The sequence below is a fragment of the Misgurnus anguillicaudatus genome, chromosome 20 (genome assembly GCF_027580225.2).
Source record: "Misgurnus anguillicaudatus chromosome 20, ASM2758022v2, whole genome shotgun sequence".
NCBI lineage: Eukaryota > Metazoa > Chordata > Actinopteri > Cypriniformes > Cobitidae > Misgurnus > Misgurnus anguillicaudatus.
In genome coordinates this window covers 19,756,949-19,784,574 of record NC_073356.2, presented here as the reverse complement: position 1 = coordinate 19,784,574, position 27,626 = coordinate 19,756,949, and the positions used below count along the sequence as shown (strand labels likewise).

Below are 27,626 nucleotides of genomic sequence, written 5' to 3'. Positions count from 1 at the left end.
TTAGATAACTACATTAGTTAACATGATTTAACAATGAATTAAACAGCCTTTATTCATCTTACTATGTTCATTTCAACAGTTACTAATACATATTTGAAAAAATTTGTTCACTGTATATAATTCAACCTAACACAAATGAACAATAAACAACTGTATAAAATATGCACATTTTAACATTGACCTTTGTTTTTATTGAGGCACACAAAAGGCTTTAGGAATATTTTCAAATCATTCGGGTATGACATGGATAATGAGGAGTTAAGTCTGTGCCACCTTAAATGCATCTAATACACAAAATGATGTTCTCCCTGTGTTAGCGTGAGTTTACTCCGGTTTCCTCCCACAGGCCAAAAACATGCAAGTTAGACAAATTGGAGATGCAAAATTGTCCCTCACCCAACCTGTGTATGGATCAACTTGTCTGAATAAAACTTGTGTATGGATTAACTGGTTCTCACCATGAATATAGCCGTAGATGCAGGAGTGGCATAAAGAAATAAAGGAAGAAGAACAACACACAAAATTGATAATCTGAAAGAGATTCTGAAATTTTGTTTTATATTCAACTTTTATTCAAATTTATATGATGATATAATTTATAAGAAAATAATAGATTAGAAATATGAAGCATTTTATGACTGGTCTCTTCATTGCATATGCAAAAATCGAATACATTTTTAATCAAACTGATTTGAACGCACCCTCAGAATAAAAGGTACAAAAAATGTCACTAGGGCAATACTTTTTTTAAAAGTACACTTGTGTACCTAAAGAGTGTATATGGGTACCTCAAATGTACATATCTGTACCAAAGTGGTACATATTAGGGCCTTTAAAAAAAAAAAAAAAACGTCCCAGTGACAACTTTTGTACCTTTCTTATGAGAATGTAGTAATCATTTTATAAAAAACATTTTCTAACAAGGCAGCAATTACATAATAGCTCAAAAAAAAAAAAAAAACATCCACTGCTGTCATGTCTACTAACTGTCTAATTCCTGACAGATGCTGTAAGATTGAATATAGACCCTCCATAAACCTTAAAGAACAGAAAATCACATTACATATTACACTGTCATCTTTGATACAGTATTTCAGACAGTTTGAAATGAAAGTTATTAACATGTCTAACTGCAGCATGTCAGGAACCCTTTTAAGACCCCCCTTCTCCTAATGACTGCACATGGAACGAGGTGTTGAAAGGTAAAGATTAGCACCCTGTGAGTGTTCCCCTCCAATAGAGTACTCTGTGAGCACATTAAAAGCTGGAAAATGACTATGTCACAGCACTGCACAGTCGAGAAAAGGTCATCCACACAACTCTAAGATACCAAGGTAGTGTTCTTTTTAAGCATTATCCAGAGCAATTAAACCCCGCGGACAAAAGAAGTGAGAGAGACGAAAACATTGTGTTGCTTTATGTCTTAATTTTCTCTGCAAACACAAAGCGATATGGGACAGGACTGGAGGGGTGGCCTGCTGATTCAAAAACTTCCTGTTAGTGAAGAAAATCAGATTTTTGTTTGGTAAATCTGTTTGCTTTTAAATGTTAAATTATTTTGCACAGTATATAGAATCTGCCAGATTTTACTTCACTGCAAGTTGTATGTAACTATAACTATATACTTATACACAGTGTTGGGGAAAGTTACTTTTAAAAGTAATGCATTACAATATTAAGTTACTACCCAAAAAAGTAACTTAATTTTGTTACTTTCATGGAAACTAATAGTTTAACTTTTTTTATTTTAATCAAATTAATTAAACTGAAAAGGGTCTTGCACGACTTTTTTAACTCAAATATTAATGTGTGCATTTATAAAGCAATGCGTTATACATCTCGTTACTTCAGAAAAGTAATATTATTACGTAATGCATTGTGACTTGCAAAGCGTTACGCCCAACACTGCTTATACATACTTAAATAACTATTGTATGATGTGTGTTATAAATAAAATTATGAATATTTTGTCAAGTGTTTTCAAATAAAATGATTTATAATTACAGAAATGTTATTAGCAGGATGCAAGCCTCGGTCTTAATTTTGAATTATCGTCACAAAAACCCACTCAATGTGATAATACTACAATAGGTATCTACAGGACCTTTTCGCACCTGCAGGAGATTTCAGGACAACTTTTTTCGTCCTTTTCCCGTGCGTCTGACATGTTTTTTTTTTGTCTGCACTATAAGACTCTTTATGGATTCCGACAGTATTTCTGAAGGACTTCAAGTGAAAGTATTTGATGAACATATAATTCGTTTCCCATCCTTAAACCAAGGTATATGACTATCCAGCCTGATCTCACGAGAAATCGTACATATTTTACGAGTTGGCTAATTCATATCAACTCACGAAGTTAATCATGCAAAATCGTATGATTCTCATGAAAAGAAAAACTAGGAAACAGAACCCCTAACCCTGCTCCTAACCCCAACGCCACAGGGGTCAAGGCAAATCGTACCAAAACTTACAAATGTGGTTTTCCAAAACATCTGCTGAGCTAAGCTCTCCTGCACCACCTGAATTCACATCTGAGAAGTTTTTGTTATGCAGAGGTTGCAATCAGATTGTGAAAAGGGGCGTGGGTTGGTGGTGGTGGTGGGGTCTTAAACGAGTAGGCCACTCTGACATAAGCACACCCGCTGCCTTTATTACAATCCTAATGACATACTTCGCATGCTGCATGCTGGGAGCTCGACTTCAGGGGGTCCATCTCAAACGGCTGCAGGAACCAGCGATGTGTCATCAATGTGCATCAATCGCCGGCGCAACACGAAATCCTTTCCCTAAAAAAAAGAGAGGAGACGAAAGAAAGAAACAGAGCCCTTCGGATAATGTCTTTCATGGTTCATTGGCCTTACAGGGGTTCCTCCCGCATGGCCCAGAAATGGGCAAATTAATAGTTGCTTTGGAACAAATTGGAATTACACCCCTCGATGCATTAATGTCAGAATGCAGGCCAGATTTCCTGACAGGGTGAGGAGAAGACAAGCATCGGGAGACGATGAGATACTAAGATATAACGGCATTTACAGTCTTTTTCTCACCCCTGTGGTGTGTGAGAACGGTTAAACGACATGTGCGCTGTGAGTAAAGGACACAGCGGAGCTGAATCTAGACAGTGTGTTGTGTTGGTGTGCCCACCGGCAAGCTCTGCTGAAGTCATGAGAATCACATCTACAATGCATCTATCATCCGAGCGATGTCTGTAATGTTTTCATTATCAAATCATTATGCTCGGTAACATTTTAAAACAATGGCTCATTGAGGTCTTTAAAGGGATAGTTCACTCAAAAATGAAAATTCATTTATACTCACCATGGGTCCTTCTCAGTTTCACCGTATAGAAGAGTACATTCTGCTAGTGAAATATCTTGTTTAAATACCGTATTTTTTGGACTATAAGTCGCACTTTTTTCATAGTTTGGCTGGTCCTGCGACTTCTAGTCAGGTGCGACTTGTAAGTCAGTATGAAGTAATTTTGACATATATGAAACCATTACCGTCTACAGCCGCGAGAGTCCGCTATATGCTGCTTCTGTATTTATGTAATTCAATGAATTCAGTGATGTGGAATGACGAGCCTGCGAACTTGATGCGCGATGGCTTGTTCTATTCATTTAGCCTATTCAACCTTCCAGGTATGTTCAGTATGCTATTGGGGTATTCTCGCGAAATTAGATTTATGAGGTGTCATGAAACATTTTGATAAAAAAGTAAATGCAAAGTAAGAGTATCAAAATAAGAAGCATACAGTTACAAACATCTCTTCGTGTACTATTATGCACATGATTTTTAATGGCATCATACAAACCAATTTTTTCACATTTAAGGGGAACATTTTCATTACCGTGTCCATGATTGGATTTGGGTTCTTTGACATGGAAAATTTATAATTAAAAAATCTAAAAAAGAAAAAGCTTCAGTGCATGTTATACTATAAACATTTACAGTAATGAAACATGTGGTATTTGGTGATCATTGGTAAATGTAGAGACAATAATAAGGAATATAAATGTGTCCAATACCTATTTTCTCATCCTCCGCAACAATTTTCAATCATTGTTTAAGCCCTCAAGGAACTAACATTTAAAAAGTTGAAATTTTGTTTGTCATAGTCTCTGACAACTTAGTTTTCATTACCGAAACATGAGTTTGTAAAAGCATATATTTAATGTAATATCATGTTGCGGTAATGCTAATTTTTGATAATGATAATCTAAAAAATTTAAATAATTTTATAGGAAATATTTTAAAAATACTCTAAAAATAATGGTTATAGTAAGTTCAGACTTTATTCTTATATGTGCAAAAAAAAAGGCTTCAAGGGCTTCTTACAAAAATCTAAAGCTGGACACCTTCTTAGTCTGGATTTCGTGAAAATCGCCGTGTTGTGTAAATAACTGATAATGTTAGGTTAACGTACAGACACCTATTCAGCCTGCGGTTCTGTGTGCTATTATTTAGTTGAAAAATTTGCCTTTCCAGATTAAATGTCTGTTCTTCGGCTTGGATTTTAGAAAAAAATGCGTTGTGTAGTCCATTGCAACTTGTATATGTTTTTTTGTCTCATAACACATTTTTGATTGACGCGACTTACACTCTGGAGCGACTTATAGTCCGGAAAATACGGTAGGTACCGTTGTATTTAGCATCAATAACAAAAAAATTCACAAGTAATGTTTATTACGAATGTCATGTTTATAAAGTACCTAAATACACTCTCCTTGAATTGATACAGAGGCGGATGAATTGTTCCAAGTACATCTTCACATTAAAATAATGCTTAAGACACGTAACGGCCTCAACAAAATGGGCGGGTAATAACACCGTCAGTTATAAAGGTGGGGTTGAATTATATCATATTCATATAAAAATGAGATTTGTAACAATAATAAAATAGACTTTGCTCTTACCATCAATAAGTAATGATTTCTCAACATAACAAAAGCCAGCACTTAATGTCAGTTACGCTGTCAGTACAAGTTTGTGAATAATACATGGGTGTTAAAGTAAATCACATGTTTATGTGAGAAGATAGACAACAGTACAGTACAATTTCTGTTTATAAAAATATGACGCGAGCCATTGCATAAAATGAAAAGTTCTGGACAAACAATGCCAGTATGATTTCATAGCACTAAGGATATTCACATTAAGGATGAGCGATGGAAAACGTCAATTAATGTGTGTGTGTGTGGGGAGGGGGGGCTTTGACTGGACACGAATTACAAAACCAAAGAAATCATATAATGAAGGAAAAAACAGGCTCGTATGCAGATCAAGGAACAGATGCGTTTTCAGGTAATCCTGCTGTGTCAGCATCACCACTGAGATCTTTCAATACTGTACACAATTCCCTTGGTTGAGCTCCGAAATCCAGAATTCACAGATGGTCGATTTAAGCATACGCTGAGTCTATACAATTTCCTATTTATTTGTTAAACAGAGATCACAGGGCTGATGGCTTTAGAGGTTAGAGGACAGATTCAGACTGATAAAGCAGTGGCGATGAACGTCTGCATCCTGCTATTCAGCGGTAAATGAGGTGATGTGACTGTTGAGACAAGACTATGTGCGACACGTGAGGTAACGTTGAGAATTATTCAGTATGGGATCTCTTGCTCTGTCAATTCCTCTTTCACATGCTCTGCCTCGACATCTCGTGGCTCTTCCTCCTCCTGTAACATAAAGGGGTATTACTAAATCAAAAGCATATTTCCGGAATATTACACATACCCTCTTAATAGGCTTATAAATGAATCATTTGCATTTATGCATGCGGCAGACGCTTTTATCCAAAGCGACGCATTTGTTCAGTATGTGTGCCAACTGAGCTATATGAACATCTTAAGTCAAGGGCAGAAGTAATGAGCGGAAGTAATGCAAAAATGATATGTTGTGAGAATAATTATATATGTGACCCTGGCTAAAGTCTCAATCTAATTATGAGAGCATCAAAAATTTATTTTAATAATTGATTTTACTTTAATATCAATCTTTGACCTTACTCAGTCAATATTAAAGATATCAAGGTTATAATTTCACAGAATGTTCTTATGGCACATTACGTAGGATGATTTTATATATATGGAGAGTTTCGTTGCAAAACGAGATAACTCCGTTTCAAAAATTTTTGTCAAAACATGTTTATTATTATGTTATCATGTTATTATTTTGTTTTATAAAACGGTTAGTTCCAACCTTGATTCTGATTGGTCAATAGGTGTGCTTTATTCCTGATAAAACACTGCTGTGACCGCTTCACCCAACGGTTCTATTTAATATCACTGCGCCCTTAGCAACACCCTTAGCAACACATAAACATATAATGAGACAAAGTCTGAGAACAGTTTGTTGTTTTTATTTGAGCTTTCATGTTATTGTTCACAGTCAGGGACTATTTTTTCTAGCGGAAGGAATGCTTTTATTGATTTAACTTCATGAAAGTTGCACTAATATTTTTTTTACTTTAATATTGTGTGGCAACCATTTTATAAAAGCGGTAGGGTACTCGAGGCAAGTGCTGTGTCGTGAATAAGTAACGGCTGAAGGGCGTTGTTAGGCACGACGCGAAGCACCATAAGTAAGCCTCTCATACCTTTTTGCTTACTTATGGTGCTACTTAGCTGTATTTTTAAGTTATGAAGGTTTAAATCAAAACAAACCAACTGCAGTTGAATTGATATTGATTGGAATGCACAACCAAAAAACAAGATTTCTGAATGATTAAAAAAAAAAACGAAGTTATCTCGTTTTGCAACTAAACTCTTCATGTACAGTGTTGGGGGTAACGCATTACAAGTAATGTGCATTACGTAATAATATTACTTTTCTGAAGTAACGAGTAAAGTAACGCATTACTTTTTAAATGTACACATTAATATTAAAGTTAATATTAATATTAAAATTAATATTAAAGTAAATATAAAGTTACTTTTTCAAAAAAGTAATGCAAGTTACTTTTTTAGTTTAATTAATTTGATAAAAAAAAATATGTACTGAATTACACTAAACGTAGTCACATTATGCACTCTATGCGTACACGCTTGTGTGGGAACTGTTTGAGTCAGAAACTCAGATGGCAGACCAGTGCTCGACATTTTTGTGATGAAATATGCAATTTCTGAATGCAGAACTTTTCAGTCATAAAAACACCTGCGAGGCCTAAAAGAGATCAAGCCTCAGCCAAGAAAAGTAACGCAAAAGTAACTAAAAAGTAATGTAAGCATTACTTTCCATGAAAAGTAACCAAGTAACGCAATTAGTTACTTTTTTTTGGCCATTTTTGTCTTTATTAACAGTGAATGAGGAGAAGACAAGAAAGAACAGGGAGGAGAGAGGGGTATGGATCGGCAAATGACCACGAGCCAGGAATCGAACTCGGGTCGCCAAAAGTATGAAAGCACCACATGTCGGAGTGTTGCCCACTACACCATCGGCTCCGACACATTAGTTACTTTTTTTGGGAGTAACTTAACATTGCAATGCATTACTTTTAAAAGTAACTTTCCCCAACACTGTATATATGTATTTATTTATATATGTATATACACATATGTAAAATCTCAAGTCCTTGACGGGTTAGAATCATCATATTATTTTTGTAAATAAAAACCTCAAGATGAATATTGTGTTTAAAACAAGTTACTTTTTGCATGGCCACTGCGGAGACTAGAGAGCAAGCATCACGCCAGAGTCACTTACAGAAGCAGCAGATTTAGAGAGGACGACAAACAGGAAATGACGGCCATCTCAGCTTTTAAGTGAGTCTGACAGATGCAATTATCCCCTCCTCCAAAGGTTAATAAACACATCTATGCACGGCAATGTGTGGTGGCAGAGTCCTGACCACACACTACACTCAAAACAGCTGAGGAACACATGATGATTCATGCCTTTATACTTACAAACCACTTCAGGAGCACAAACACACACACATACACCCAGAAATCTCATTAAAGCATCTATTGTTTCTTTATTCAAAGCTCTTCACGGATTTAAAAAAACTAATTGCATTAAAAAGTAATAAATTAGTAGTTACATAGTAATTACACAGTAATAAAGTATGACTGAAACCTTAACATACAGGAAACTTACTTTTTTTAAAGAAGAAATTTTAACTTTAGACTTGCGAAACACAAGCGGCAAATGTTGGTTTCAGCAGCTGTCTCAGCAGTTAATCTGAAGAGACAGCTTTGCCTTATTCAGCAATGTCTCTCCCATATGGGTCTTGTCTCTGTCTGCGGATGACTTTTGATATGCAGCCAGGCCTTTATGAAAAATGAGTTACTTTTTCCTGAACTCTGAATACTTTGCCGGTGCCGGCCTGTGGGGGGATATAAATCTCGCGGTGGGACGACACCTCATGAACCTCGCTGCCGGATCGTCCTATGACACCCACCAAATCTCTCTGACAAGCCAGCCAATTTTCCAATTATTTTTGGTACCATACATTATCATCAGGCCAGTCGGCACTTAAACGGGATGCTAACAATATCTCGTAGGGCCTCGATTGAGCTTTTTCACACTCTCACAGACACACACGGACACAACTTGGAAGTCATTGCGGTCTTGATTAATAGTGTTTATCCCCGAGGACAAGGTGCGGGACATGGTGTGTTATGACCAGAGGACTACTGCATAAACTTAAATCCTGAAGTACCGCTAACATGATGCACTGCAGCTTCACGGAAAGCTTAGTATTATATATAATGCATGACCTTTGGGGTCACAAACCGTATGGGGTATGTTGTCACAATGTGAAAATGGCACAAAGCCATTAATAAAAGCAAACTTCTTAAAATTTCACACATATTCAAATTATTCATTTCAAGTAATGAAAATTGTACAGAAATTATAATTGATAATTGTATACAATTACAACATGTATAACACATCCAACAACCACTGACATTAAAAATAAACACTTATCGCACGGTTTTTTTTTTAAATTAACCCTTAAAATACTTGTTTAGCCAACAGCTATTACTGAAAAAACATATAACATATTAGGGTAATATTTGGTCAGAGAATTTAATAAATATGATTATAATTTAGGATTAGATTTGAAAACAAGTAATTGAACTTGACTCAATCCCTTAGATTCAATTATAGTATAGCCCACTTGACAACAAGCCCCGGTCTCCCGTATCCATTCCCCTGTTTAGCCAAAACGGACTCAACAGGGAATAAAAAAAACAGGATGTCCACAATATGCCAATCCCCAGTCAGATGAAATGCTTTCCTGAAAAAAGGTGATATATATTTGTCAAAATAAGAATAACTCCAAAATCCGAGGTTCCTTTTTATTCTGTAGAGCTCCTATTTCTGGGCCCTCGTTTTGCTGACAGTGTGACATTTGCTTTGTGAGGCGGAGACATCGTGGAGACGCTGGCCCTCTGAGGGCCCGATCACGCTGACAGGCAGCAGCTTTGTGGGATATCTCCATCACTCTCCTCTGGGAAAAGCTGGAGCCTTCATTTCTGCCATTCACTCTCCATGCAGCAGCCAGCCCTCTGGCTACAACTTATACACGTATGATAATGAAATGCCACAATCTTCATTCTAATTGCATTTTAGATTTAAAAGGGCAAAAAAAGCCTTTGCTCAAGCGGAGAGTTTAAGCCAGCAAGGAGGTAAAAAAAGCAAACGCGTGGTCTGGACCCTAGGTGGCAACAAAGGCATGTGGTGTGTTAATGCATTCGAGTCAAAGACCCCTGCCGCCTTACAGCGACACAATCAAGCCCCCCTTTCTTTTCGTCGTGCCACCCACACAACATGCAGCAAACTTTATAAAGTGGGATTAAAATTAAGCTGCGTTAAAAATATATAAAGAATAAAAAATGTATGACGCTGCTTTTAATAAGCTTTAGCATCCTTTATCAAGCTGGCACAGTCGTCAAAGAATTAGCGGGCTAATTAGTATGACGACTTTTTTTATCATGTTTTCTGCTTTCATTGTATTTATTTGTGCATGTCTAAAATGCGCAGGCCGTGACTTTTATGCGTCGGGGGGAACGAAACGGCTTTTCGGTCTCTCCCGCCTGATAGGTGCTGGCGTGGGGCTGCAATCCCACTTGCTCCACGGAAGATGGATTGATGTCCCACAACGATGATGAAAACACGCAGCATGCACGGAAACATGAGCAACATCTACAGAAAATGAAGCGATTTGACTTAAACCAATGGGTGTCTTTAGGCTGTGGAGGGAAGGGGAGGGATGGAAGAGAGAAGGAGCGCGCTATCAGACCCTGGATTATTCATGACCCTGTTATAACCATCTCTCTTAATAGAGATGAAGGAAAAATATGTACTATTCGAAGATGGAAAAAATATGGAAACTTTTTCTTGATAAATAGAGTAAGGTCCAAAAGTTTGAGACTACACTAAAAACATATAAGATTTAAGGACAACTACTAAGAGAAATGTATGATTATGCACTTTGCTATAAATAAGCAATTATATGACATTGACCAAATACTCCTTTTTGTTTCAAATAGAAGAAAGTAAACTTGACCTTTGTGCATGTAATGTTTTTAAAGTATGATGGGATAACATACTGTAGTTTATCAAAGTTTACACACTGCCAGCTACACTAAAAATACTGGCATGTTTTAACCTATGGTTAGGTAAAATGTGACCCTGCCTGTAAAACCCAGCTAAAAGTCATTTTTTAATGATTTATTATTTCCAACAAAAAATCATCTGTGAAAATATAACCTTGATATCTTTAATATTGACGGTGTAAAAGCATGCACTGAAAAAATGCTTTATTCAATTTACTCAATTTTTTTAAGGTAAGTGGTTGCAATAAATTGATTTAAGCTACATTTAAACAATAAAGATTAATAAAGAAAAATAAAAAAAACTTTTGTTTAAATGTAGCTTAAATAAATTGATTGCAACCACTTACCTTAAAAAATTGAGTAAATTGAATGATTCATTTTTTTCAGTGTGTCAGAGATTGATATTAAAATAAAATGATCCTCCAAAAATCATTAGATTATTAGATTAAACTTACAAATTCCTTGTTGCACTTAACTTTTCAATCAATTTGAAATTACAACTAATTTGAACTTGAGTACACTGAAAAAAAGATAAATTAAATTTACTCATTTTTTTAAGGTGAGTGGTCTTAATCAATTTATTTAAGCTACATTTAAACAAAATAAAAAAAAAAATGTTTAAATGTATCTTAAATAAATTGATTGGAACCACTTACCTCAAAAAAATTGAGTAACTGAATGAATCATTTTTTTTAGTGTAGTGAGTAGTTGCTGAAAAATTTATATAGGATAGTTCAAATAACTTAAGCTAATTCAACTCAATTTTATACTTTATAGCAATTCCTTACTAGTCAAGAAAGTTGAAATAAATTGTAAATTCAAGTTAATTAAACTTAAAAATGTAAGTACAACAATAATTTTTTTTACAGGGTCAAACATACAGTATTGACTTTCTTATAGATTAGTTTAAACCAGAGGCTGGTTTGGAACAAATTTTACCCAACCATGGGTTGAAACATCCCAGCATATTTTTAGATTGTAGTGTGCACATACCTGTCAAGCCTCCCGTTTTAGCTGGGATTCTCCCGTATTTTACCATTCTTTACCGCCATCATCCCATTTAAATAATTTTCCATATTTTTTGTCTATCTATAAAAAATTCCACTGGCTGTATTTGATTTTTGCTACATTCACCTTCGGTAAAGCAGGCGGCAGTATATCTGTAACATATGACTCAAACAACACCGCCAATGAAACAACAAGAAAAAAAGCTTTCTTGAACGAGTGTTTAAGAAAAAAGTAAACTATTTCAAGATTTTTTTCTTACCCCATTGGCATTTTTTTCTTGTTTTAAGCACAAATTCACTTAAATTTGATATTTTTTTGTCTAAAAACTATATTTTTTAAGGTAATTTTGCTCATCAAGAAAATATATCTTGATTAAAGGACAAGTTGGGTATTTTACACTTAAAGCCCCAGATTGTTTATGATGAAATGGAACGGTTTTTACTGAAATGTCGACATATGCGGCTGCCCCGAGAATTTTGGGTGATCGTTGTTTCACCTCCCACCTTTACAATGTGTCTATAGGTGCACAGGAACAATCCTTCCTAAAATGCATTAAACTTTCGTTTACAAAGACGTGAAACTCACTGAGTGGTCAGGGGTGTTCACTGATATGCTCACACAAAAATCGCTGCAGAAGATGCTTTCCAACAGGTCTTTTACCGTTCATTGTAAACTAGTGGACCTATTTTTCCAAACGCCTCACACCTATACATTCTTCCGTTGAGAGCTTGAATAACAGACACTCCAGCCCAGTTGGTGGCGATAATCTGCCTTTGCCAATTGCAAGAATACAAAAAAGTCCCGGCGCGGAGTAATACCGTACTTCACAGCACATCTAATACAAGTCAATGGAGTTTGACAAAACTACAATAAAACCTGTTGGAATGCGTCTTTTGCAGCGATTTTTGTGTGAGCATATCAGTGAACACCCCTGACCACTCGGTGAGTTTCACGTCTTTGTAAATGAAAGTTTAATGCAGTTTATGAAGGATTGTTCCTGTGTACCTATAAACCCATTCTAGAGGTGGGAGGCGACACAAGAAACACGCGAAAATTCTCGAGCCAGCACCACACGTCCAAATTTCAGTCAAAACCGTTCTATTTCATCATAAACAATCTGAAAACAGGCCTTTAAGTGTAAAATACCAAACTTGTCCTTTAAGAGTTGTTAGATAGTTCGATCTGAAAACAAGGCAACAATGTAAGAAAGAAATTTTTTGCAATGTACCCATCCATTCCTTTGCAGAGTAATGAAGATGGGGTGTTGATGGGGGGTTCTGGCAATTTCCCTTATTTTCAAATCCCAATGTTGACAGGCATGAGTGTGCATGTTTATGTATCCTAAAGGGGCGGTCACACACTTTTCGTTTCATTGACTTCCATTCATATGCATGCGAATTCATCAGACCAAAAGCACAAGCTCATGCAAAGATATTTCCCTGCGTACCAAAGTGAACTCTGGCCTGTGAATTCCTATAACGTGGAGATATGTGTTTACCAGCAGAAAAATTATACGTCACGGCGTTACCTTTTTCTCAACTAAAAAGCAAAGATGGACGAAGCCAAAAACTTATACATTCGCAGTAAATTCCCACAAACCTTTATACTAAAAATATCACTGTAATAACAAAAGCATTTTTACGAGTGGTCTCAGACTTCTTGATCCGAATGTATACACTGCAAAAAATGATTTAAGAAAAAATTCTTAGTATTTTTGTCTTGTTTTCAGTAAAAATATCTAAAAACAAAACGACCTGAGAAATAAGTCTAGTTTTTAAACCAAAAATATCAAATATAAGTATATTTTTCCTGAATTTAGTGTTTAAGTAAAATGTTTAAGATTTTTTTGCTTACCCCATTGGCAGATTTTTTTGCTTGTTTTATGCACAAAATCACTTAAATTTGATATTTTTGGTCTAAAAACTAGACTTATTTTTTTAGGTCGTTTTGCTCATCAAGAAAAAGCATTTTAATTTAAGAATTTTTAGATATTTTTACTGAAAACAAGACAAAAATATTAAAAAGTTTTTTTCTTGAAAATCATTTTTTGCAGTGTATGAGCGATTCCAGTGTTATGGATGCGACATTTGCAGTTAAAACTTGAAATACAATTCTCAGTGAATGCATTTATTACCAATGCACTAAACCATCTGTTAACCCCTGATGAATATCAGTCTATTTTTCTATTATCAGTCTATTTTTAATTTATTTTCAATTTCATATAGATGAGGGAAATGCATGCGTTATGGAATTCTGGGTAAAATTTGACTTTTTATGGAAAATTTGACATTTGCATGGAATTCCCATACAAATCAGTCTTGAAGAACTGACTCTACAGGAGTAAACTTCAGTATGGTGATCTCCAGGCACATTTCAAAGGTGTATGTTTGTGTACGCGTTTCACTGTAGTGGATGCGCACAGTCGCATTCAGTCATAAACATTCGCTTCATTAGGCAGCTGAGGCTGTGTGTTACACGCTACATTGGATCACCTCTGGCCCCGTCGTCTCGGTCTCTCACCCCCCCATCTCCCAGCGAAACCCAATCACCAGAAAGCACAATTAAATTTCATGACTATGCATATTTGCGCTTCCCATTTTCATTTATTACAAAGGGCATTCATTAATCTACCTTTTTCCCAGAGAATGGATTTTCATTTTAGTGAGGTGTGACAGATATTGAGGTGAACTCACCAAGAGTTGGCTAATTAAATGAGCAGTAAAATGCACAAGCCTGAGATTTTGCCTTTCTTATTTTTTATCCACATCTGATAAAAGCCGGTTTCTGGAAAAGAAGGCGCTTTCTCTCCATTTCCAATTTCGGCTGTTTCAGGTAAAATATTAAATCGCAAATAAATGTAAGTGCTCAAACTCAGTGAGAAAATTGGCTGCCATAAATGGAGGCTCTCAGCAAATGGACGGATAGCAGACGAAAAACTAAACAACATCTACCATAAAAGCAGATGCAATAAAGAGGCCGCTAATAAAGTAGTACTAAAAAACGGACTCACAGCAAAAACAAATGAGGCGCATCTGCGACTAGAGACAGCGCGGTGAGTAATGTTAAGCACGCATGGTGCACCCTGTGCCACACATGCACCTGAATTTTAAGAGTTGGGGGACCTTTAAAATCCGGTAATAATTAAGGAGAGGGAAAACATGAAAACAGTCTAAACCAGTCCATGTGTTTAAAAGCAAGCAAAATTGCTGCTACACATCAGTGGATGACCGATTTGGTTATATTTTATTGTGTGACTTCTTTGAGCACTTTGGGTCGAGGTGAAGCGCACAGACATCTGTGTATATGAGAGAACAGAAAGCACCAAAGCATCGTACAGTGCATTCAATCTATACATTTTCAACAGTGTGTATGTCGTACCTTTGACCTTTGTGTACTGTAGCTAGCACAATGCTCTACCAATTAAGCTACAAATAGCAACACAATGGATTGACAAGGCTTTATTTCTTTAGCTGCCATTTCGGACCTAATAACCCCTACCTATACCAGCACGTACGCGGGTAACTGAGCCGACCAAAGTGCCCTACTGGCAAGGAAATGCTTTTTAAACCAGTCAGGGAAGAATGGAGAGCTCAAGAGGGGACGGACTATGTGTGTGTGGCCTTACTGTTATGAACAGCGTGAAGTTTGCTGATCCCCATTAATGTGATTTATAGCATCGAAGGGTAACGTTCCTCTAAGGCTGCATTGGTTAAAGAGTGCGCAGGTCTGTACGCGTGCATATGGTAGTGTGAGAGAATCGATTTTTGAACAGATTTGTTAGTGTACGTGCAGGTGTGAAGACATTCCCATAGCTGCAACAAACAGCAGATTTTGGGGGCATCCTATCAAATAAAGCAGAATTGAATAATGAGCTGCATGCGTTGTCACACTTTAAAATTCAAAGCAGCACTCAGGTCAGAGGTTTACAGACTATTTTCATGTTCAATGTCATCTTTAAGGAGTGGTATTATGAGGTAATTCCTGGTTCATTTTTAATAATGCATGCGGTGGTGATAGCCTCTCACCCGTCTCACTACGCTATCATTGTGGCCTGGTGGGATGACAATCTCTACTTCACGTCACCTGCTTATTGTTGCTATTTATATTGAGTTACTAATTTTGATGAACTATATATTTAAGGGACAGCACCCCAAAGTTAAACAATTGATTTTTAACATTTTGGAATCCATTCAGCCGATCTCCGGGTCTGGCGCTAGCACTTTTAGCATAGCTTAGCAAAATCCATTGAATCTGATTAGACCATTAGCATCGTGCTAAAAAATGATCAAAGAGTTTCAATAATTTTTCTATTTAAAACTTGACTCTTCTGTAGTGTCACCGATATGTCTAGGAACTATACTCTCAATTTGGCGTAATAATCAAGGACTTCGCTGCCGTGCCATGGCTGCAGTAGGCGCAATGATATTACGCAGTGTCCGAAAATAGTCCTCTTGGTAACTTTCAATAGCAGGGGACTATTTTCAGGCACTTTTTTTTAAAGTGGAGTGTCCCTTCAAAGACAGGATTGTACATCTGTGGTTTGTACAAAGCTACACTATGGGAAATCATCCTACAGTGTATAAATGGCTTATTTTAAGTTGAAATCACCAATGAACAAGGCTGCACTCTTGCTTCAAATGCTGGAGATCTGAAAGACAATGTGGGGAATTTGATAATTTTTATCATAACATAAAGCCTGAAGTGTTAACCGGTCCACGCTGTTACCAGGTTATGCCATAAAGGCACTGTAGGTGAGTTATTAAAAGCCAATAAGTGCTGAGAAAGTGACCGACGGGACAGCTCGAATTTGCCATGCCATCTCCAGGGTCCTGTTTACTCAGTAAATTGGCCACTGAGAGGGCAGGAGATGTCCGGCTTTCCTAGTTAAAGTGATGGACGTGACTCTGCTTCATTGATTTTCCCTATGTCTATACACTTTCTCCTTTCAACCCACCAGCGAGCAAGAATAAATGTAGGTTGACTTCTCTCAGGACCATGCCGGCTTTGTTTGAACCTTCAACTCTGTGTCTATAGCAGTCTACACACAACTACAGTATCTAAAACTGACCTCAGCTTTCAGATGTTCATTTAACAAAATCAGAGCGTTTGAGGAAGGCAGGGATATCTGGAGCAACAAAAATGTACGGTATGTAGAAAATAATGCGTTTTTTAAACCATGCAAACCCATTATATTATACCAAATACACAAAATAAGTCCTAAATTGAGATACTTTTATGTATCTTTGAGGTACAAATAAGCACTCCATACTGTAGGTGCAAAGCTGCACTTTTTGAAAGGGTCCCGCCCCAAATGACATGTGGGGTACATACAGTATTTTGACCATTTTGTCTGACAGTGTGAAGGAGATCTGCTACAAACTTCTATAAGACTTGTAAGACACGTAACTGCTAACGTTTTTGCCCTTGATACTGCCAGGTGGCAATCAAATGCCATCCAGTCGGATGAGTGATGATCTCTATTCTCCCTTACAAATTTTATGCCATGGTAAAGTCGGCAGAGCGGAGACTTCATTAAGTTAATTAGTCAAAGTTAATTAGAGCTGTTTAGCGGGTCGGTCTGTCAAGGCGTTGACTGATGACTGTGCTTGTAAATGTAATCGTCCCCGGTACCCGAGCTTAACAAATCAAATATTAACAACTGCCCCACAAATAATTGCATAGTAGGCTACTTTACAACTTGTCTATAGGACGCTTTGCAAAAAAATCGTAAAAGGTCTCCATAAATTAAAATGGTTTAGAAGTAAACCTCAAGGTCAAAAAGTTACTTGGTTTTTGTGCTCGTAGCCCACTAGCACATCTTGGGGCGATAAAAACTCATTTCTCTGAAGTGTTATATAATTGCTTCAGTAACACTGTATTTGACCCAAAGTCTGGATAGTAAATGAATTAACAACTTACAAATGCTGTCCTTAGGGCATTTTGCATCACCGCCCGAGCAGTGTGCGCCCCGTGGCATTTCAAACAAATCTGCCGGGACGTTTTATCATGAGGGTGAGCCGTGGTGACACACTGGTGTAAATAAAGCTCAAACAAGCCCCTCTCCACCACCTAACAGGCTCTCGAACTAAAGGCCATCCGTATATTATGGCAGGACTGTCATTTTATTACCCGAATCAATTCGGCAGTGCTTTGAGGTGACAGCGGAGGGATGTGGCCTTCGCTGGCCGAGGGTTATCTAACGTGAGCAGGCAGGAAAATACGCAGTGCGCGTAATGAACTCAACTCTAGCTAATAAAGACTTTATTGCTGGGCTACGTATGAACTGATAGTAGCACTGGCCCTGTATGCGTGCACGCTCATAAACGAATGAACATGAGATTTTTCTCTCCGCCCCTTTTTTGGGGTAGGAGGTGGGACGAGAAATGTAATTAAGTGATTTAATAACAAAGACGTCTTGACGCGACAAATCATCCACCAGGAAACAAGTTGAAATTTTTTTATTAATCAAGACCTCAGAAGCAAAAACCCATTTATGCTGACCTTTAAAAAGGCAACGAATGCGAGAATTTCACAGAGAGACAGATAACCACATGGCAAGCTCAAGAGTATCTCGCACCCTCCAATCAACAACCGCGACACCCGTGGATCGGCTTTACGTATAACAGTCTGAAGTATACAGTAAATTGAGAACCTGTCTGTTTTGATTGAGAGGCTGAATAGGAAGATGGATCAAAGAGGTTGAAACCTCACACTTCTGTCTCTCTCCCAGTATCGTTCACATCTAGAAGTCAAGGCTGGAAGGGATAACAAATCGTCTCTTCATTCGCTCGCATCCGAACCGCTACTCATTTACTCCGTGGTGGCAAACCAAAGCTCTGTAATCTTGGCAAGGAGAAAATTTGCAGCTGAAGCTAGATGCATGTTAATATGGAATAAAACAAATCAAGACCAACTAACAGTTAAGAGGTCTGGGCAGCAGACTACTGAACTTAAAGTACTTAAACACAGTGCTCATCACTAAAGTGCTATTTGGTTCCCATAATGGAATCAATTATGTTTCAAATGGCAGCCACAGTCAAAGTCATTGGCACATTTGCCGCAATTGGTCAGATGTGTCTGTATTTACAGCATGATGATTGTTTGCCGATGACGTTGAAATGTAATGTTGCAGCATGAAGAATTTGCACATAATGAAGTGAATCGTACAAAAATGTATGATTATCATAAAAAAACTATGTGAAACCCCACCCCTAACCCCAACATAACACGGGCGAAAGCAAATCATAGAAAATGTATGAATGTGGTCGTACGAATTAATACAAATTAGCCAACTTGTAAAATACATACGAATTTCCACGAGATAGCGTTGTGGTAATCTAGTGCTGATCAAACTAAAGATCCTCGTTTAAATATTCACTCTATCACTAAATGAATATAAATAAATATGTAGAGTAACACAGATCTGCCTTGTGTGCTCTTGTGGCCCACTCAGTATACAGGGTGCTAGAAATGCCAAATTCCTCGGTTACATTTCCAGAGAAAATGTTTTCTGGAAAAAGTATAACATTTTATAAAATAATAATTTCAGATAACTTCTTATATAAAGTAGAGATGCACTGATATATAAGCCAATAATCCGCGTTAGTGGAGAAAGCAATTTTTCACACGTCAGGCTGATACTTAATAAAAAAACAGCTAATAGTCATGGCCGATATATCCTGTCAATTAAAAGGGAAAAGCAAAATGTAATGACTTTGACCTCTGTAAATAGAAAATGTAAAGAAACATTGTTGAATGTTCAATATTAATGATTATTATATGAATGAACAAAATAAAAAAACGTAATCTTCAGAATTTAGTTAAAGAGCACCTATTACATTGCTAAAAAACAACATTACTTTGTGTATTTGGTATAATACAATGTGTTCACGTGGTTTATGGCTAAAAAACACATTGTTCTTGAACAGAACTGTCCCTGATTGGCCAGCTAACCTGTACGATATGATTGGCTTGAATACATCTGAAGTCAACCGGAAATGTTGACGCCCTTATCATGTTTGAAAGATTCGCTCACAGTGCAATGCTAACAGGAGTTAACTTACAGGCTGTGAGTCCAAGCGGGAGGAATTATGATAATGTCGGTCTCGTCTACATCACCAATCCCAGGAAGTAAACTGTTGCCTACAATCCATGTGTTTGTTGTAGTCCAAAAAAAAGAGATTTACGTTGGAAATGATAACTCGCATCATCGTTTACTTTGGGGTGTGTACCTTTTGCATATTGTTAACATGTATTAATACTAGGGCTGCAACGATTAATTGTGCAAATGTACGTTTTCTCAATCAATGAAAATCCCGGCACATCCCAAAGCCAGGGGGCGCTCCCGTGCAGAAACTCCCTTTGTGCCACAGAAGATGTAGCATTACAAACGCTATTCTAGGAAATGTCTACAGGAATATTTATATCACTGTTCTTCAAATAGTTTCAGGTATTTTCATGATAATAAAGAATATTTTGAATGATTTTGTTTAACGAGTGTTGCTTTTTTAAGTGCATGTTATAAACGACTTCGACTTGGTGCTCTTTAATGCAAGTTAACATTTCCCCGCCATTGGCGAGTTATCTTGTCAATTAAGAGAAAACATTTGCATTAGAAAGTGTTCCTAATTAATTTTCATGTTAATTTGCAATACCGCGATTATCCACATATGGTGCACTTACCCATTTTATAAAAAAACTAAAAGCCAAAACGTTATTTACTAATTTTAAACTCTGTGTATGTTTTTATAATCGTTCTGAATCAGATCTCTAACAAAATTCCTTCACAAAAATGAAATTTTTGGCTAAAAATGTGTATTTTTAAAGAAAAAAATATTTAAACATATTTAAAGGCGGAGTCCACGATGTTTGAAAGCCAACGCTGATATTTGAAATCACCCAAACAAACACGCCCCTACCCCAATGGAATCTGGACCTTCTGTTGATAGACCCGCCCCACACATACGCAACCCGGCATTTGATTTGATTTGATTGGCTATAAGTGTGTTTTGGTAGTCGGCCCGTCTCCTTTTCCAAAGCGTTTTTCAAACATCGTGGACTCCGCCTTTAAGAGTTTATAATCAGAGAAAAAATATAGATAGGATGAAACGTTTTTCTCCCAGCTTTGTTTATTTGAAAGCAGAGGGTCTGTTCTTTTATTTGATTTGGTTTATATATTTTAGAAGAAAATTTTCCTGGAAGGAATTTTGTGAAACTTTTGTGAAAATCACAAAAAATGCTGGTCTGCAACTTAAAAAAAAATGGCTGGCGGGGAATGAGTTAACGTAACCACCAAACTATCAGTATCAGCAGATATCAGTCTAAAATAATCAGCTATGGGTAGAGCAAATTTATATAATTGAATCTCTATTATAAAGTATACTTTCGATGCAGTTTAGGATTGCTTTGAATGAAAACACCTGCCAAAACTCAACCCATAAACTAAATGCATAAAAGATTCATGAAAAAGATTAAATACATACAGTCTTGTTCAAAATAATAGCAGTACAATGTGACTAACCAGAATAATCAAGGTTTTTAGTATATTTTTTATTGCTACGTGGCAAACAAGTTACCAGTAGGTTCAGTAGATTCTCAGAAAACAAATGAGACCCAGCATTCATGATATGCACGCTCTTAAGGCTGTGCAATTGGGCAATTAGTTGAATTAGTGGAAGGGGTGTGTTCAAAAAAATAGCAGTGTGGCATTCAATCACTGAGGTCATCAATTTTGTGAAGAAACAGGTGTGAATCAGGTGGCCCCGATTTAAGGATGAAGCCAACACTTGTTGAACATGCATTTGAAAGCTGAGAAAATGGGTCGTTCAAGAATAACAGCGTACTTTGATTAAAAAGTTGATTGGAGAGGGGAAAACCTATAAAGAGGTGCAAAAATGATAGGCTGTTCAGCTAAAATGCCTTAAAATGGAGAGCAAAACCAGAGAGACGTGGAAGAAAACGGAAGACAATCATCAAAATGGATAGAAGAATAACCAGAATGGCAAAGGCTCAGCCAATGATCACCTCCAGGATGATCAAAGACAGTCTGGAGTTACATGTAAGTACTGTGACAGTTAGAAGACGTCTGTGTGAAGCTAATCTATTTTCAAGAATCCCCCGCAAAGTCCCTCTGTTAAAAAAAAGGCATGTGCAGAAGAGGTTACAATTTGCCAAAGAACACATCAACTGGCCTAAAGAGAAATGGAGGAACATTTTGTGGACTGATGAGAGTAAAATTGTTCTTTTTGGGTCCAAGGGCCACAGGCAGTTTGTGAGACGACCCCCAAACTCTGAATTCAAGCCACAGTACACAGTGAAGACAGTGAAGCATGGAGGTGCAAGCATCATGATATGGGCATGTTTCTCCTACTATGGTGTTGGGCCTATTTATCGCATACCAGGGATCATGGATCAGTTTGCATATGTTAAAATACTTGAAGAGGTCATGTTGCCCTATGCCGAAGAGGACATGCCCTTGAAATCTTAGTTTCAACAAGACAATGACCCAAAACACACTAGTAAATGGTCAAAGTCTTGGTTCCAAACCTAAAAAAATAATGTTATGGAGTGGCCAGCCCAATCTCCAGACCTTAATCCAATTGAGAACTTGTGGGGTGATATCAAAAATGCTGTTTCTGAAGCAAAACCAAGAAATGTGAATGAATTGTGGAATGTTGTTAAAGAATCATGGAGTGGAATAACAGCTGAGAGGTGCCACAAGTTGGTTGACTCCATTCAACACAGATGTAAAGCAGTTTTAAAAAACTGTGGTCATACAAATAAATATTAGTTTTGTGATTCACAGGATTGCTAAATCCCAGAAAAAAAATGTTTGTACAAAATAGTTTTGAGTCTGTACAGTCAAAGGTAGACACTGCTATTTTTTTGAACACACCCCTTTCAACTACTTGCCCAATTGCACAGCCTTAAGAGCGTGCATATCATGAATGCTGGGTCTTGTTTGTTTTCTGAGAATCTACTGAACCTACAGGTAACTTGTTTGCCACGTAGCAATAAAAAATATACTAAAAACCTTGATTATTCTGGTTAGTCACATTGTACTGCTATTATTTTGAACAAGACTGTATATGTTGTCTGTGACTATCTTTAGTTTTAAATCTGTGTTGCAATGTTTTATCTGCAACCAGCTTCTGATAGGGTAAAATAAAACCGATGTAAAAAAGTAGAAATTGTTCTGTTTGCATCCTGTTATCACCGCTGTACTGTTTAGTTTTTAAAAGAACATCAAATGATGGCATTAGAAGAAGCGAGAAAATCAAAGGAAGACGGCAGTGAGAATGATAAGACAACAGGTCCTACTAAAATCACACACAGCACATGTTAGAGAAAAAGAGAGATGTGTAGCCTGTATTTTATAGTGAATGTGTGTGCGTGTTTCTGTGATTAAACAGGATTGTGTCTGGTCTCTGAAAGTCCCTGGAGAGAAGCTGGTCTCACGGCTGGCTGTCACTAAACGCATTTTAAAGGCAAAGACTTGTTTAATCCCTGTGGCCCTGGTGCACCTCCCACTGTCTAAAGCTCTTTTCTCCGTCACCACTCGCTTTCCTTCCATTGCTTTTGTTCTGAACAGCAAAGCTCTCATTTTATAGCAGCAGGTTACCGATCTGCAGCTTTTCTTCTACGCCTTTGACTTACAATATCCCTATTTACAAGAGATACACACCACGCACAAAGGAGGTCTTGCTGCCAGAACATAATTCTTCATCAGTCGATTTTATGAGCGAGAGATTAGGCAGTTTTAAATGTATTTGAAACAAATGCGTCCTGCGTCAAAAGACTGTGAGCACTTAAATCTGTGAAACTTTAGAACAGACTAAAATGTCTGTTTAATGAATATTTTAGAAAACATATGTGTCTCAATACTTGATTAATATAAAAGCCTGCAGTATCGCTTAGGGGAGATTGTAATGGAGTTCTCTGTAAAGTTTCACTGAACCATCTCAAACAAGAGAGCTGCCAACTGTATGTAATTTAACAGCATATAAGGATGAATTCATATTAAAATCATTATTAATACTGACTTTTAGACTTACAGCAGCAGGGGATCTTAAGTGAAAGCACGGAGAAACAACCGAGACAGACATTCCTTTTATAGCAAAAGTTTCACTTATTAAATTAAAGTCAAGAGAGTTACCAAGTCTTTCACGCATGAACTAAGATACTGTAGTTCCTGTTGATGTTAACAATAAGCCTAAGATGCAGATACTAAGATCTAGTAACCATCTGGCAGTGTGTTTATGTTTCATTCAATCAAGCTCTCTGCTTTAACCTTTTAATTTTTCCTGAGCAATAATTTCAGTTTCCGCTATGCAGTCAGACCCCCATAATTTTTCATCTTTTATTTTCTCTTCGGCAAACATCAATTAACCTCCATTTTCCATGCTGCTAACGTCTGGCTAGCTGGACTGCCCGTTTAAAGATAAACTGAAAATCAAATGCATTTATTATCTTAATTAGGTTTCCAAGAAGACACATAGTGCCTTTGATTGCTCTGTAATTCAATAAGACACAGAAATTAATGCTTGGGAGAATGCAAATGCACTTGCTATTTCCGAAAGATAATAGTAAAATATCTAACAAGGGGGAAGTTTATATCAACTGTGAGGTGAACTGTGAGTTTTAGGTAAAGTGACTGTGGCAGATTGAGAGGTTTTTAATGCTGAGGGGGCAAAGTTTAATAAGGAAGGTCTCTGGAAAAGAAAACCATCTGAACGAAGCCTTGAATTATTATTTTGCTCACTGCACTTTGCAATGCATTCTGGGGTAGGCCTTGAAATGAAGCGCTTAACGCCACAATGTGTGGATCTCTTGATAGAAATGCAATATAATATATACTAGTCAACACTTGAAGTGGATCAAAAAAGTTCATCAAAGTTGCCCCAAAACAAAAACACGTATTGTGTATTGGTTTTTAAGGCAAATGTATTAATTGTTTTGAGCCACTTCAAATGTTGACCAGTGTACATAACTATATTATTAGTGGTCTTACAAAATGAACTGTATTGTTTTTATTACCGTAGAATGAGACATTTTTATCTACACACACCGCAGGTTTCCTTACATGGATGTCACTGCTATGCTTCTACAGTAGCCCTAAATGGACAAACTGTCCTACAGAGCGCGTTTCATCCCTGTGTTGTCTCAGATGACAACACGTTTGTCCAGTAGCAGCAACAGTAGGTTCTGCATGCGTTTCGAAATTGAGAGATGAGCTGAGGACTGAGATGTTGGATGCAATACGCGATCTCACTGCTATATGCCGCTAAAAACCCACACTGTACCTTTAACTTGATGCAATGCTGTCATTTTTACAAAAATTCGAAGTTAAAGGCAGGATAGGCAGGGATTATCTAAAAAACTTTTTTACAAATTTGTTTAAACTGTCTTTATATAGCAATACATAAGTAAAATGTAAGTACTGAAAAAGAGAATATAAAAATCGAGTGTCTGTAGACCTCTCACCACTGTTTTAAACACAGTTCATTTTTCCATTCACTCCACCCCCTCCCTTCTGGGTTTCTTCTAAAGCCACGCCCCCAAAACCCATTAACACGCCACGCCGACTGCTCTGCTGGAAGAAGCAATCGCCTCAGACGAGCGAAGAGGAAGGAGCGCGGTGCATGTAGTAACATCATGTCACAATCGCATGTAATAATACACCTAACTTTATCACTAGGAATATAAACAAATAGGATGGCTTTTAGTACTCACTATTAAGCCAGTGTTTTGCATGGAAGAGTTTCCGTGATGAAAGCATTGTTGACTCTGATGAGGACTACACTCCAGAGACAATACCGCTACCGCATCGTCAACTCGAGGAAAAGCCACGCGATATTTACTCTCGTTTGATTGCTTCGTTTATTCCTTTGTTTGCCTTCGCTGACTGCATATGCAGGTACTGTGAGTTCTGAATGCACTTTCTCTGACACACTTTTGCTCTTCCTAGAGTGCCTCGTGCACGTTCAAATCAATCGGGTGTGCGCATGTGTGGGCAGATCCCATAGCAACAGGGGTGGTGCCATGGTCGCGAGAGAGAGTGATAGTCGCGTAAGCCCATCATTTGTTTCGTCCCGGATGGAAATAATTAACTGTGTTTAAAACAGCTGTGAGAGGTCCACAGCCAGAGGCGTCATGCCCATTCAAACTAAGGGGGCACGTGCCCCCTTGGTTTTTTTTGAGCCAATGGATTTTGCATCCAACCTCAAAATCAAATAAGCGTCCATTAATCTGTTATTTGACTTTTAATCTATTTAATATGAACACTATTATACATTCTGTGCTGCATCCTTGTCACTTTTCGGAGATTTTCGACGTTTTGATAGTGTTTTGATCATGTTACATTAATTTTATTATGGCGGCAGCTCGTGCTGCAGTCAGCACAGTCGCAGACGTCATTAGCGTCTGGGCGCGCTCACGAGCTCTCTCCTGTTGCTGGCTTGCTGCTGCATTTGGCTATCTGAGGAATTAAAACGTGTTAGAAACGCTCACAACATTTCCAAACCCCAGTACGGTAATGTGCAGTTAACCTCCTCTGTGTAGAAAATGTATGGTTATAAATGTGACCGTCTCAACGTTATATTAGTAGAGATTCATCTTCTTGGCACAAAGCCAAAGTTCGCCAGAGTTCACGCGGACGCGGAATCTCACATGCTCACATATGAGGTAAAATTTAATGCAAAAATCCGTTCCTCTAATAATTTTATCGAAACATATTTTTTAAAATCATTATTGAACATTAAAATCAATCACTTGGCTATAGCTTATGTCATTTTTGTTGTTTATATACTTTATGGATTTAAAATTACATTAATTTTATATGATAATGCAGTTGTTGTGCAAAATGCATTAATGACACAATTAAACAAGCCATTAAGACTTAAATAAATAAAACATGCCGTTTCAGATGTAAATATGATGCAAATGTGTCATTATTCCGATTGAATAGTATTTGATATTAAAGTTAGTCATCACTTTTATTTTGGAGGTTTTTGCATGAAAGCAGGGGTTTTCAGATTGTTAGAAATGTAAGTGCCATGGAAAAGACTGAAAGCTCTATAATATTTCGTTTGATGTCTGTGTATGCACAAATTTCTGTGAGCTGTTGACACTGTGCCCCCTTAAAAAAAATTGGTGCATGACGCCACTGTCTACAGACACTCTAGTTTTATACTCTCTTCATCAGAGTACTTACATTTTAATTATGTGTTTGTATATAAAGACAGTTTAAACAAATTTGTAAAAACATTTTTTAGATAATTTCTGCCTATCCTGCCTTTAAGGCAGGACAAATTAAGTGGCTCCTCCCCTGTTTAAAATAGCCAGTTGCGTTTAGTTTACCTCACAGCCTGGAACCCGATGAAAAGCTTAAGCCCGGTACACACCATTTTTCCCCTTACAACAATCCTAGGTAAATATAAAAAGTCCTAGGTTTCCTGTGGTGCGCGGTGTGTTAAGACCATCTTAATCTGCTCAGAATCATGTCGAAGTCGCTAAAAACGCTAAACGTAAATATTCAACATGTAAAGCCGCTGGCTCTTTGATCGCCCCCTGGTGGCTGGCTGCAGTACAAGTCATAAACCCCCCTTCATGCAAACAAACGGGACTTGACTATAAATAAAAAATTATTTAAACTTCCAATTACAATTTTCATAAAGATGGTTTTGGTCCTTTAAGGTAGTTGTTGTCACGCTAATATAGTTTCAATTGTTCATTTTTGTGATAAGTTTCATTTTAGCAATTAATTTAATGCCATAGAAATGAGGCGTGACGTTATGATTGGTGTGGTTGAATTGGGCGCGCAAGTGTTTGGCCGGAAGTTTGATACCACAGCTCCGACTCTGGCTCCACGGACGATTCCTTCTCTGCATGCCCTGGCTCCAAACCGACGTTTTTACGTAACATGGAAACGCCCATGGTCGGACATTTTTTGCTTAAATTCATTACAATGGAAGGAAGCAACGTCGTGTCGTCCATCTTTTTTTACAGTCTTTGGGAACCTCAAGGACAAGCACACACACGCTGTAGATT

General features: G+C 37.3%; 1 protein-coding gene across 1 annotated transcript in view; it reads right to left on the bottom strand.

Annotated features, from left to right (window-relative positions):
- Window positions 1-4,667: 4,667 nt before the first annotated feature.
- The window catches only part of phf14 (PHD finger protein 14), a 94,164-nt gene continuing 71,205 nt past the window's right edge, over window positions 4,668-27,626 (bottom strand). Inside the window, exon 18 of the mRNA XM_055219605.2 lies at window positions 4,668-5,684. Within this exon, the coding sequence (XP_055075580.2) occupies window positions 5,610-5,684 (75 nt within the window). The 3' untranslated portion in view covers window positions 4,668-5,609. The remainder of the gene's footprint in view (window positions 5,685-27,626) is intronic.